This window comes from Gordionus sp. m RMFG-2023, chromosome 2 (assembly GCF_954871325.1).
Source record: "Gordionus sp. m RMFG-2023 chromosome 2, tfGorSpeb1-WG-v2, whole genome shotgun sequence".
NCBI classification, from domain to species: Eukaryota; Metazoa; Nematomorpha; class Gordioida; order Chordodea; family Parachordodidae; genus Gordionus; species Gordionus sp. m RMFG-2023.
In genome coordinates, this window is record NC_088776.1 from 64,251,220 (window position 1) to 64,265,604 (window position 14,385).

At 29.3% G+C, this 14,385-nt stretch overlaps 1 protein-coding gene across 2 annotated transcripts; it reads left to right on the forward strand.

The window, feature by feature from the left end:
* The first annotated feature begins 545 nt into the window (after positions 1-545).
* Positions 546-13,904, forward strand: LOC135923345 (UDP-N-acetylglucosamine transporter-like). Of its 2 annotated transcripts, XM_065458037.1 has the most exons (8): positions 615-662; positions 709-1,055; positions 4,266-4,420; positions 7,558-7,680; positions 8,698-8,887; positions 10,320-10,438; positions 11,028-11,161; positions 13,655-13,904. In XM_065458037.1, exons 2-8 carry the CDS (start codon positions 725-727, stop codon positions 13,827-13,829), a joined length of 1,227 nt encoding a protein of 408 aa, XP_065314109.1. In that variant the 5' UTR covers positions 615-662; positions 709-724; the 3' UTR covers positions 13,830-13,904. The 2 variants fall into 2 exon arrangements, with proteins under 2 accessions (XP_065314110.1, XP_065314109.1); XM_065458038.1 differs by lacking the exon at positions 709-1,055 and having other exon boundaries at positions 546-662; positions 13,655-13,901.
* The last annotated feature ends 481 nt before the right edge of the window (positions 13,905-14,385 follow it).

A 14,385-nucleotide genomic window follows, 5' to 3' on the forward strand; every position in this document is an offset into this window, starting at 1 on the left:
TATATAATTATAATTAATTAATTATAGTAGAAGATGTAAATCCATGAACATAAACCCGTCGATAAACAAGTCGAAGGCTGGATAAAAACGAGCTAAAAGCCCCCCCCCCCCCACAGGGGGTATGGAAAATTTCTCCCATAAATTATATATAAATAAATTAAAAAAATATGGACACTTATAAAATAAATTAGCACTTAGCCCCTACCCCATGCGTAAAATGTTAGCGACGCCTCTGAAAAAGGTGAATACTTTTGGATCCAAAAAGCTAGCGATACATAGGCAGAGATAAGTATATTAAATTATATATGCATATTATTTATGGGTAAGGGTAAATCTTTATAAAATAGTTTATTTGTTTGATTTTATTCATACAATCTCAAGCCATAATATAAATAATAAATATATTTTTACGTGTATATTTTACATTTATTTTAATAAATAAAATTATTAAGACGATTATGATCTCATAAATAAACTCTCTATCAGTAAAATATAAATATCTTTTTGACCTATATTTTAGAATATTAAATGAAAAACCAATTCCTTAATCTGCATTCACCCATGTCAATATTCCATATGACTTTTTTTTTTAAAAAAAGGGAATACGGAATAGGCAAAAACAAATATTTACCAATAAATAATTATGTCAATGTGTGACGCAGGTTTCATTTTAATGGATTTATAAATTTTAAATTAATTATTATATAGTATATAATTCAAATATATGCCTATTAATATAAATATAATGAAGTTGAGTACAATTCAAGCTGATAAAGATAATATTCATATAGTTAAACTTGGGAGGCTGAAATTCTTTTTGAATAACCTTAATCCTAAATGGGTAAGCTTGATATTATTGGTATTGCAAACAACATGCACAATATTGATAACCAGATATTCTAGGACCTCACATGGCAGTGTTAAATCACCCAAAAAAATTGAGCATCCGACAGATATATCAAATAATGATGTTAAATATCTATCTTCAACAGCAGTTCTTTTTTCTGAAATTTTGAAAGTTGTCATATGCCTGATTATAGTTTATTACAATCAAGGTAGTGATATTTGTTTTTAAATTTTAATGATAAATATGTTTATGAGAGACCTGCAGTGGATTAAAAAAAATATAATTTTAGTCATAGTGAATAAATTTTTTTTTAGCATGTCCTAGATACCTAGTTTTAGGCTTGGGACATTATTTAGATCTTTGTTTTTAAATAATTTTGGCTATAGTTTATTAATTGTTTTTGAAAGGAAATTGAAAATTTTACTATTTCTATGACCTGCAGGTCTGAGCAATGGCTATGAAGTGCAAATTAATTTGAATCTGAGACTGAAATGCTCATTTTCATATAAAAACCCAATCTAGGCAGCAAAAAATTTTAACTACCTTTTTATGCTAAAAAGTATTCCAAAGCTCATAGCTTAAGAACATTTTTTTAAAATTAGATTTAATTTGATCAACTTGACTTTGCCTCATGATAACACTATTCCTGTTTGGAAAAGGCTTTAAATGAGATTTTCTATCAGCAGACTTCATTAAATGACTTTTTTAAACTTATTCAAGATAAAAAGCCATTTTTAACTTATATTTATTATCATAAAATTTTATAATAATAATTGTATAAAAAACACTTATAAGTTGTGATTAATATTAGAGATGTACCTATTGACAAGCAGGGAAAGTCTTGCACTGTAAATTGTTTTGTCACTCTATTAGTCGCTATTTGGAATGATAATGCTACGATAGTCGTCTGTATTAGTCTGTGTAGAATATTGACTTATAATATTTTTTTTACTGAGATGTTTAACTTTTTTAATTAAGATATTAAACTTCTATGATAAATATATGTGTTTTCCTTTCACATATAAATAACGTTTTCCATATCTAATTTACATAATATCAAAGTAATATATCCAATTTACATAATATCAAAGTTTAATTTAATATATCACACGATCGCCTTTAACCGTCATTGGAAAAGTATATTAAGGCTTAACACAATAAAAAATAAATCGTTAAGAATATGTAACAGTACCGATATTTTTTTTATTGGATTGGGGATAATAAATGGTGAAAATGTCTTGGCAATTGGGTGTGCTCCTCGCTAGGGACTACTCATGCTTAGATATGATTCACAACATCTAATAATAGCAATACGGAATCTTATACTACTCTATCAAACCATGATTTTATCCCATCAATTAGCATCTCTGAATATCTGTGGATATTTCCATGATTAAATTTTTTTAAATAGTCGGTATAACACTATTAAGTTCCAATAATGGAACAAACAGTGGGGTTTGATGTTATTTCTTTACACGGGTACATGCCCAATAGATGTTTTATATATTATATTTTTAAAGCAAGAACAAACGGAACGTTTCGGACACGATCCGAGAACGCGAATTCATAGAACGCTATCGGAACGGGAAGCGTCAATAATAATATGACAATTATTAAATTTCATAAATATTAGTTTTTTTCTTTAATTCCAGTTTGCCTCATATATAACAATATATTTACTGCTTGACAATTATTATACAAAATTGTTGGGAACATTTTTTAAATAAAATATGAAATAATTTTTAACTTTTTATAAAATTAATATCATAATTAATTAGTGAACAGCGGACCCTAATTTTTTGAGCTCAACCTAACCCCAAATTTTTTAAAAAAATTTTGACCGACCCGGCCCTACTCCGGACGTTTAAAGATTATTTGCGGCCCGGCCCTGTGGTCCCTTTGTTTCTCGTGGGAATTTTAAAATGTATAATTTAAAAAAGTTAAGCCTAACTCGGCCCCGAATGTTTTGAAAAAATATCCGGGCCGAACCGGCCGGGTACGGGTCGAGTCGAGATTTGCAGATCTCTAATTATAATAATACAAAATAAAATGGAAAGTTTCGAATTGTCGATGGAAAATTTTTGTTACCAAGTTAGTGTTAAAAGGGGTTTTTTTTTGAACTCAAATTTTTAATCATATAAACCTCTCAAATATAAACGATAATCTTAAAATAATGTCATATATTTAGTAACACATGTCATATCTAATAACTGTTTTAAAAATTATATAGGAATAAAATTCTATTTTTTGTACAAACGCGTTCCGAAACGCGCAGCGATACGTTAACAGAGCTCAATTTTTTTTACCGGAACTGGCTGGAAACGCAAAAATGCCTGGGTCCCCGCTTTTAACTGTATTTAATAATGAATATTTACTACCATATTGACGATTCATTAATTTAAGGTGTCCCAAGGAGTCAGCTGTAGCGCCATTTTTTTGGTTAGCAATTTCGAATAATTGTTTTTGTTTATTATGATATGAGGTGCGCATTAATATCATTTGATCTACGTACACAAAATGGCGTCTTCAGCTGACTTCTATGCATGGACACTTTTAAATGCCTTTAATGAATTGTCAATCTAGTAGTTTAAAACTAAATATTTATAAAAAAAATGCAGTCCGACCAATGGTCTTCGAAAAACGAAATAAAATTTGTGGTGCATAAAGTAAATATGTAAACATAAGTAGTGGATGATCTGATTCTCATTTATATTAATACAATGTATCGTGCGTGTTTTTGGACCGAAAGTCCGCAGGTCGGGCCTTGAGTTCGCTAATATTGTCCAGCTTGGAATTATGCATTCCTTCATAAAAATCACGAACAGGGCGTGACAACTTATACAAAATAATTTACGGCCTGGGCCAAAAAAAAAGGAATTGCGTGTCAAACCGGAAACCCCGATCAAAAAATTTTGCGAGCAGGCGGCTTCGCGCCATTCTCCATTTTACTTTCCTTATTGTGCAAAATATTTTATCGGCTAATTTAAATTTAATGATATATATATAGCGGAGACCTGCAGAGGTGCAATTTTTACGGCCCGGTCCGGCTTTTTTTAAGAAAATTTTGAGGCCCGGCCCAGTCCTGGTATATTTAAAAATTTAGCGGGTTTAGGAGCCGGCTTGCACTCTCATATATATTTAAGGGTTAGTATTGAATCCTGCCCATAGAGATAGATATAGATGAATATGTTTATCTCGAGGTCATAACAAGAATCCTGAATTATTTAGAAAATTTGCTTCCGCCATTTTCTTTATAAAACCACTCAATTTTCCAGAGTTAATATATAACCCTTGCCCTTATCATTTATTAGATTTATCACTTTTTTTCGCATTTCGTTCGTTTTAAATTTTAGTTTGTTTATGAAAATATTGGTTTTTTTTTAAATGATAAATTTTAAATTTTATACAATGCAAATAGGTCAATCATTAAGTAGCACAAAATCAGCTGTTCGGGAGCATGTCTTTAATTCCCCGGCGGAAATGGGAAAGATATTCGTACCGGCCGCGTTATACACCCTGCAAAATAACCTGATTTTCTTGGCCCTCTCTAACTTGAACGCCGCCACATATCAAGTATTATAATAAGCAGTGACACGAAACGGAACGTTTTAAGACCCGTTCCCAAGAACAGAATTGTGAAAATTATAACGGGGGCAGGAACGTTCCCGAAATCTATTGCAAAACATATGATTTATTACTTAATCCCATTTTATTCATTATTTAAAACGATAAATGTATGTTAGAATCAGAGTTTGGGGAACTAGGACCCTAAGACCTATCGTAACCGCGCCAAATTTAGGAACCTTAACCACTTTTGACTAATCTGAGGTATTCTAAGCATGCTGGAATACATTTGCCTCCACCAAAAAAAATTATTTTAAAATTTAAAAGAAAGAAAGAAGAAAGAAAGAAAAAAAGAAAGAAAGAAATATTGAGGGAGATTGAAACGTATTTATATTATTTTTTTAAATTGGTTAATGTTAAATCCGCCGCACAACCGTTTGGGTAAACGAAAATGTCGTTCTTGCATTTTTATTCTTTAGATCTAGATTACCGCCAATTATTATAATATTATCTCCTGCCGCTCAGTCGCTGCGTTTATAGAGGAATAACTTTAAAAAAAAATTTTGATTCCAGGAAAGATCGATTTTTATATCAAAAAAACAATTGGAAGCGATCAACATTATTTTAATAAAAATTTGGGTCTATTTCTAAAATTATATGTTGGAACACGGCGTGTTATAGAGTTAACCAAAATTTTCGGCCATTCAAATTTTGATAAATGGTTTCTCTAAAAATTATTTTTGTATTTATATCTTTTCAAAAGAAAGAAAGAAAGAATGGCGTTATTCGTTCTAAGTTCAAAAGTTCGCGGCATAATTTTTCTGAAAATGGAAGGGTAGGTTTTCTGAACTTTACTAGAATCCATTTCCTGTAAAATCATAATTTTGTAAAACTTAAAAAAAAACGCGCTCAATAAAACAAATATAACACATTGACACGCTGAAATAATGGTATGAATAATCAAATCAAAATTAAGACATAATATGGCAAAAGGCATACAATATTGAATATGATAAAACTATCTATTCCATCGAAGAATCTCTTCCAACATCACCTTTCTAATATTCTCTTTTCTACTTTCTTCAATACATTTTTAAACTTTTTCTATTTATTTATTTATTTCTTTTTTCTCCGTCAAAATATTTGCACTTTTTGGTCTCTATTTAATTTTATTCCTTTTTGTTTTTATAAATAAATCAAACTTGTATTATTCAAAACACTTATTTTTTTAATAATTGTCAAGTGCCTTTAAGGGGATGATTTCTGTTCTTATATAAATATAAATATTGTGAAAACAAATTCTATATAACATAACTTTCAATCTCATCATCGTAAAATATTAGTTGTTAAAAGATATTTTTTAAATGGATCTAGATACTGATACATCGTCTAAAAATTTATCTAGATACAGATACAGCTTCTAAATAGTTATCTTGATACAGATACAATTTAAAATGTATCTATGTACAGATATATTTTTTATTATAATTTAGGATTCGAAATGATTTAAAAAATTTATTGACTCGATATCACATATAACTAAAATAATGATTTTTAGATATTAACATAATATACGATTAATATAAATAATTATTATATATCATTAATAAAATAATATAATGTATTATAAATAATTATTAGATTTCAGTAACAACCACTGTCTGTCGGAAAATTATATTTTTGTGGAGCTAATGTTTTGATCATTTTTATAAATGATCGTTTCAACAATTGAAAATGGCTGAGTGCTATCTATAATAAAATCAGTTATTAAATCATCCAAAGTGGTTTGGGCTAAAGTCTGAGGTCTCTTGGAAAAAAAATCAATGGAGGATGAGCCTAGTCCAATATTTTCTTTAATAGATTTTTTCTCCTTTTCCCTTTTTTAATATGGATTAAGAGTGTTTGATGTTTTCTCTTGAAATTTAAAAATTGTAAACATTTATTTAGTATCTATACCCTTAAATGTTTTACAATGTTGCAAGTTGAGGTAATGCTAACTGAAATTTGCATATTTTTTGGTAGACATGGCAAACATTTTACTAACAGAGATTTGTTTTCTTTATTTTGAGATATTATTTTGAAATATGGTCTATAAATTGGCCATGGAAGAATGTCGTCATTTTCGTCATCGATATTAATCTTAAAAATTAATATAATAATTAATATAATAGAATAAAATAAAATATAATAAAAATACCAATTCCATTGCAATTAAAAATGGCAAATTCCTTGAGATGGATTGTAATATCAGAATTTGCTTGTTATTGATAACTCGGACATAATATTTAATTAATATTTATATATTCTTTTTTATATATAAGTTTTAATATTTTACACATATATATGTATATAATTTTTTAATATATATATTAATATTAAGTTATATGCTCATATGAAATGAAATTAATTATACAACAAGTATTTTTTATTAATAATATAAAAAGCCATAAATAGATGTATATCAAAATGTATCTTATAATGTATCTATGTACAGATACATAATACAGATACAGATACTTTAATAAAAAATCTATCTAGATACTTTAACAAGTCAATTAGAAAAATAATATAATTTAAAAATCTCACAAAATTATGAAACGAAAGCGAAACACGAAAAAGTTTTGAAACCGGTTCGAATATAAAAAAGATCGAAAAAAGACCTCCCTTTCTAATAACAAAAGTATTTTTTTTTAGCTCAATGAATCTTTGCGAAATCCAATCACGTGGTATAATAACAAAGGGGAAGGGTGTGGGAAAATAAATTGTTTGTACACAACAACCGGCTTCAAAAAAAAAATTTTGAATCTCAAATCTTTGCCTAAAAATTCCAGTTTGTCTTCGCAGACGATTAAAATAAATACTCGAATTGGTATACATTTTGTAAACAAAAAAAGTTTTTTTATAGACGCGCATGCGCGAAATGCGTAAATATTTGCCGACGCTCGCGTCTTGTTTATATTGTTTTACAAAGATTTGCGATATTGAATTGGACTAATACGCAATAAAAATATTTGTATCTTTATACGAAGTTCCTTTTTTTCTTTCAAGTATCAATATCCAGATACTTTATATGTGAAAATAATCAAATAATGATTTGATTAAACCCATGGAATGACATTCTTATTTAATTTTATTTTTTTAAAAAGGTGACTTATCAACTCAAGCTATTTACGACCGCATTTTTCTCCGTCATTTTATTGGGGCGCAGGCTCAATATTCAGAAATGGTTTTCCTTGCTTCTCCTAATGCTGGGAGTCATTTTGGTTCAGGTTTTAAAAATTTTCTTTCTTTTCTTTCTTTCTTTCTTTCTTTCTTTCTTTCTTTCTTTCTTTCTTTCTCTTCTCTTCTTCTCTCTTTCTTTCTTTCTTTCTCTTCTTTCTTTCTTTCTACAATTATTCATTTAAATCACTGATTCAAAAAAAAAATTAGGGTGATTTATATAGCGATTTTGAATTGATTTGTATTGGGCAATTCTATTACACAGTGTAATGTGTACAATGTCGTTATGAGGTTTCGTATTGAGATCCAATTTTTCAATCACTTAAATGAGGGTAATCTTTAGATTTTGTAAAATAAGATTTTATCGAAAGGGAATGTAATGTATTCCGGCAGTTGTAATCCTTATCCATCTAATTTCCGGCATATTTTTGTGTCATTTTTTTATTTAATATATTGAGATATTATATATACAAGAATTCATTAATGTAGGTTAGTTTTAAAGGTAGAGGACAATTTTCTGACTTTTTGTGGATCCGGTCCTCTTCTGCTGATTTGATTCCGAAAAAATAGGATTTCGAGGAATTCTTGATCCCTATAGATTCCGCACCCGTATACCGTATACGCAACCTAAGACTCTTGTAATAATTTGACTCATTAAAGGGGTTCGAAGAAATGAAATTATAACATTGGTTGACACCATGTCTAACATTAGTGATAAACAAAAATTTTATAATGGCAACTAAAATACTTTTATTTTGATTCAGATGAATATAGTTTGAAACGCAAACAGAGATTTATAGACCTTTTTTGTGGCGTCATCCGCGATTTTTTTTATCACCATCTGCCATATTGTATATTAATTTTATTTTTCTACTATTAATTAACATTCGTTAGAATGAAAAAATTTAGATTTAAAGTAATTTTAAGTTCTGTAAATAGCACAGTCAGTTGTTCGATGGAATTGGCCCATAACGATATCATTAAAAACCCGGTGGCTTACCTGCATTTCCACGAAATATACTAAAAATATTGTAACATTTTTTTTTTTTAAAATACATAAAATAAAGATCAAACCGGAAGAAGATACCTTAGATAAAATCCATAAAAGCGATTCGAAGAAGGATAATAATACCTTGGTAGGCATTTTAGCGGTTCTGTCGGCATGTATGTGTTCCGGCTTTTCCGGCGTATATTTTGAAAAATTGCTCAAGCAAAATTCATCCAAAATTTCTCTGTGGATTAGGAACATTCAGTTGGGTAAGAAAAGTCGGACGTATTATGTTGAGTCTAATCGTTTATTAATTCCTTTGTCCATTTTGTTTTTTTTGAATTATTTTTAGGGATAAAAACATAAATAAAACAATTTTTTAAAAAAACGGGGGAAAAAAAGAGCAAAAGAAACAAACATAGGTAGGAGAGGGACCCTAAAACCTGGGGTAAAATTATATTACGAAAATTTTGTAATTCACTCCTTTAATGCTATGAAGTGTAGAGGAATCTTTTGCCAGGTTTTAGTGAGTACGCCCTAAAGGGTGGGGGATTGAAAATTACATCTTAGAGTGCAAAGATCCTAGATAACGTGCCACTAATATGATATCTCACTTTTTTTGGGGGAGGTTTTTGCCAACTGAAAAGTTATTCTAATCTAACGTTATTAACATATTATTATAGGAGATTTTAATTTGTTATTGATTGTATTGTCTTTAAAAATGATATTGTTTGCTTGGAGACTTTCTCTGGGAATAGGCAAGAAACCCATAGGGAAGCATTATGGTCATGGACGGGGATCCAAACTGAACCTAAACCGCTAAAAAAATTATAGCCGAACCTGAACCGAACCGCTAAAATGCCTCTCAATCGATTGGAGCCTCATGATTTTATGCTTATAAAATATCCTGTAAGTTATTACTATAACAGATATTATTTTTTTAACATGAAATATAAAATGGAATTGTGTGAAATAAGAAAGTTATTAGATATTTTGAATAGGGTTTGGAATCTAGTTTTTGGCAGGTTGATAAAACTTGCCAATGTATTACTGATTAGATATATTTTTAAAGTCGACGAAAGTGTTTGATGATAATTATTTTTTATTATGTTTTATTGGAAGAGTTTGTCTGTATATTTTTTGGTCATGTTAGAAATAACGAATGCTGGAAATTGTGCTGGGTAAAAGATTTCTAACGCTTAAACTGAAATGATAAGTATCATTTACCAATTTGGCTATTATTTTTTTTTCGTTAAGTAAACATGTTTACTAGACAAATCCCTTCCCCATCTTTTTTAAAATTAATCGATAGGGATTATTGTCTCTTATTGCCCATGAACGTTTACGAGTGGAGTTAGTCTCCTTATGCGCAGATAGTAATGATCAGAGACCAGCAGGCCCAGTTCTAAACCCTGCCCGGCACGTGTTATTTTTTTAAATATATTCGGGCCGGGCCGTATATTTTAAAACCAATTATTTGTAATCGCCATTATTAGCCATCCGGGTCGGGTCTTAAAATATAAAACCCGGGTTGGGTCGGGCCGTCCAATTGGTACCTCTGCAGGTCTCTGGGAACAATACCAAATAAAACGTGGCCCTGTTAACATTTTCTACCGCAAAACCGAACCCCACAAAGGTTTATTCTTCATATTCATGGAGTAATTTATCCAGTTACTCATTTTTTTTTATTGTTTAAAAAAGGTGTATGGGGTATTATTATAGCCTTTCTCGGTGCGGTCATCTACGATTACGAAAAAATTAAGGAAGGCGGATTTCTGCAGGGATACGATAAATACACCGTTATGGTCATCGTATTGCAGGTTAGATAAAAATTTTACGCGTGACATTTTAGGTTGCCCAAAGTTTGATTTTGGACAGCTGTCTCTCGATCAAAGTTTTTGAACGTTTATTTTAAAAACGGCCCAGGTTCTGAATATTTAGAGACCCGATTTTCAGGGTTCCAAAATTCACCAAAAAAAAAAATCTGTTTTTTTTGAATAATAATAAATATCAAATGAATCTAGAGATAAAGATACTTCTTCTAGAAAATTGATTTAGATACAGATACAAATTTTTATTACATTATTGTATGTTCTGTCTGGGAAATAGAAAAATATGCCTTTCTATTTGATTTTGTGAGGTGAATTTTTTTTTAAAAGCTAAAAGTTAAAGGAGCGAACTGTCTATTGGTAGGCGTAGCGTATAAATTAAATATTTTTGAAATTATTCGCTTCAAGAGATTCGAAAATGAATTGAACAAGATGCGCTGACGAATAGGTAATAAGGATTTTGGATGAATATGTCTTCGATAACCCCCCTCTTTATTGAGAATAAAAGGGCCGATGCTATTTATTTATAAATTATGATTGATTGACGCTCATTTAAATATACTTCAAATATATTATGTAGGCATTGGGAGGTCTAATTATAGCCACTGTCATCAAATATGCCGATAACATAGTCAAAGGGTTCGCGAACGCCATTTCTATTTCACTTTCGGCACTTTTGTCTCATTATTTGCTTCAAGATTTTGATCCTACCAAGTATTATAAAAAAAACTCAATATTATATGGATGGTTTAAATTTAATTAATTTCGGAAAACCTTCACTGGAGCCCGACCTTTCGGCCGGAAACCACATGATCTTAAAAATCGGGACCGAACCCGTAAAATGCTCCAAAATTTTCAAAAAAAAAACAAGGACCGAGACTAAGAATTAAAATAAAAAGAGCCATGCGACCTAAATAAAACAAGTAATTAAATAGGTGGTCTGGGATCTACAATGCCAAATTGTTAACATTCTTGGAACAAAAATTTGATTTTTGCAGATCTTTAGCCATTTTTTGTTCCATCTCCACATGAGGGTTAGTTTTTTTTAAAAAAAGAAGGTTTTATAATGGCGCTTAGTAAACTCAAAAAAAAAACGAAACACCGTTTAAATTTAAAATCATTTTTTTTTTGTTTTAAATGTGAAATTTTTTTTTTTTTTTTAAATTTATTAGTTTTTCCCCCCAGCCCTAGAATCTTTTATATGTTTTTAATATTTTTTTACTCCAATTGAAGAAAGAAAAAATTAGCTCCGTTTGGACAAATGTTCCCCTAAATGTGGATTTATTAAAAGTGGAGATAGAACAGTACAATAATCTACGATATTTAATAATAAAAAAAAGAAGAAGTAAATGTGTGGTTTTAAGGATTTAAAATTGAAAAAATGAAGCGAGGAAAAAGGGTAGGAAACACGGAATTGTAAAATTTCATATTTTTCATTCCGTTCCTGTCCCGTTCCTGTGATCATAATTTTTTTTTGGATTCTGAAGCTGTCCCGAGAAATATTATAATTTGAAAAAGGTAACACTTCCAATTTGGAAAGCTATTTTGGACATCAGAACCTATAAATAAAAATAGAAAACAAATATATATATATATAAAAAGAAATTAATAATAATTATGAATCACGAAATCAATTTAATTCTTTATTCCAAATTATAACATTATTAAATTAACAAAATTATAAAAGGAAAAATAAAAATAAAATACAAAAAAGTTAATAATTATAAAAGATCTTTTTGTATGGTAAAAGTTGGCCTTTTTATACTCTTTCCAATCTTCTTTATAACTAATATTCATAACTATTCAAATTTAATATCTTTATCACGCGTTATAATGATAAATCCAAAAGAATTCTTTATGTAAATTAAATATACGAATCTACTATTTACAACAAAATCCAAAAGAGTTCTTTATGCAAATTAAATCTAACATTTACAACATAAGTGATTAGCTAAAAGAATTAAACAATTTTCTGTATTATTTTTCTTTAAATCTTGTTGCCTTGTCTCCCTTCAGCGTTCGGTTTTTCAGGTCTCTGGGAAGGAAGTAAAGAAGTAAGTAGGACTGTGCCGATATTAAATATCGGATCGAATGGGTCCGATATTTCGCGTTTTCCAAAAATATCGGATCGGAAAAAATGCAATTCTTAAAAATTTTGAGTAATGAAACTTTGAATTATTATTACATCATAAATAAAAAAAAGTTATTTAAAAAAAGAAATAATTTCCCCGAATTTAAGTGAGTTACTATTTTACATTAATAATATTTTCTAAATAATTTTTTTTTTAAACAATCGCAAATGTTATTTATTTATTTAAATAGATTTTAAAAGTTTTTATAAAAAATAACACCAATTTTATTATTAAAATAAAACCATCATTTTTGTTTATTTTCTAATTTATATATTATAAATTATTTATATATTTAAATATTTAAAATAACATGTAAACTATTTGTAAAATAAAATTTATATAAAAACTATATTAAATAAAGTAATAATTAAACATTTAATTAGGTATGATCAACGGGGCTTATAGACCCTATGGATATGCAGTTAGAACGGCAGATTTCAGTTGATATTCTCTGTCGAAGGTAGAAGCCTTCTTTTGGGTCATCTGTGATTAAGCGTAACCTTTGCCCTCCTCACCCCCGACAATCAAACCAGACCAGATGGTATGATGCTAGTCCCTTGGAACCAAGGTCTACCTCTCGCCTGGGATTATACTTGCGTGGATCGTTTTGCCTATCACGAAAGCCGAAAACACAAAGACAAATAAATTTAGCCACACATTAATAATCTTTTGTTTGTTCCGGTAGTTTGAGACACTTAACCCTAAAATTATTCAAAACAATAGGGCACAGGTTACGATTAATCCAGGTGATCCAAGAGAAGGCTTTATACATAAGTCGTTAAACCCCGCCGATCTGACCTATAAATTTATTAAATATTTTTTTTAATATAGATATGGTAGGTTAATATATTTATAATCAAAATTTTATGTTATTGTAACCTTTTTTAAATATTGGATTAAAAATAAATTTTAATCCATTCAATTGTTTCTTTATTTTAAACCAAAATATTTAAATTGCAATCCCCCCCCCCCACCACGAGTCAAAGTAAATAGAATGAAAATAAAGGAATGGAAGGAAGAAACTTGAAAATATAATATAATTTTTTTTTTATTATCGAAATTGTTTTTTTTAAAGATTATTTGCCTTGGGTACTTTCGTAGTCATCCTGGCCACGGTACTGTATGGATACGAGCCCTCTAAAAAATCTTCCGCTTCCGCTATGTTGAATTCCTCCGCCGAAAAAACCGGTTTGGTTGCGCATTTGCACCAAACGACACCGAAGAAAAAATTCCAAACTTACATAACTTAAAAAATTTGATATTATGAATTTTTTTATTTATTTAAATAATTGTATAAAGTTAAGGATTATATTTATATTTACATTTGATATACAATAATTTTAAATAGATATAATTTGCATTACATAAACTGGTCACGTGTTCTTGTGTTTACGTCAAAGACTGACATGTAACAATACCTAAACTGACGATACCTTCTTAACAATGCATTTGAAAGCGTCGTGAAATGCAAATCAGCTGGACCCACCATTTTGGTGAACCGTGTAGTAATTCTCATGTTAAAAACTAATATTAAAATTGATAACTTGCTTCCTTATTATCTCGGATGGTCAGGCAATTCTTTGAAAATTTTTAAGAATGATATGGGTAACCAAAATGGCGTCCCCAGATGTTTTTCAATTGGATGCACACTCTTAATGAATGGCTTGTCAGTCTAGGTATGTCATTGGTTAACGTATAATACCTGTAAATAAAATCTTAAAATTTATTCATTTCTTCTTTCATTTTTTTGGTGATGGAAATAAAATATCCAAAAAAATTAACAAATTATGGGAAAAGAAATTATAC

Coding starts and splice junctions, on each gene's coding strand:
- LOC135923345 (XM_065458037.1), top strand. CDS start 725: ATGCCTATTAATATAAATATAATGAAGTTGAGTACAATTCAAGCTGAT. Junction 1,056..4,265: donor TATAGTTTATTACAATCAAG/GTAGTGATATTT, acceptor CAATGCAAATAG/GTCAATCATTAAGTAGCACA. Junction 10,439..11,027: donor TTATGGTCATCGTATTGCAG/GTTAGATAAAAA, acceptor TATATTATGTAG/GCATTGGGAGGTCTAATTAT.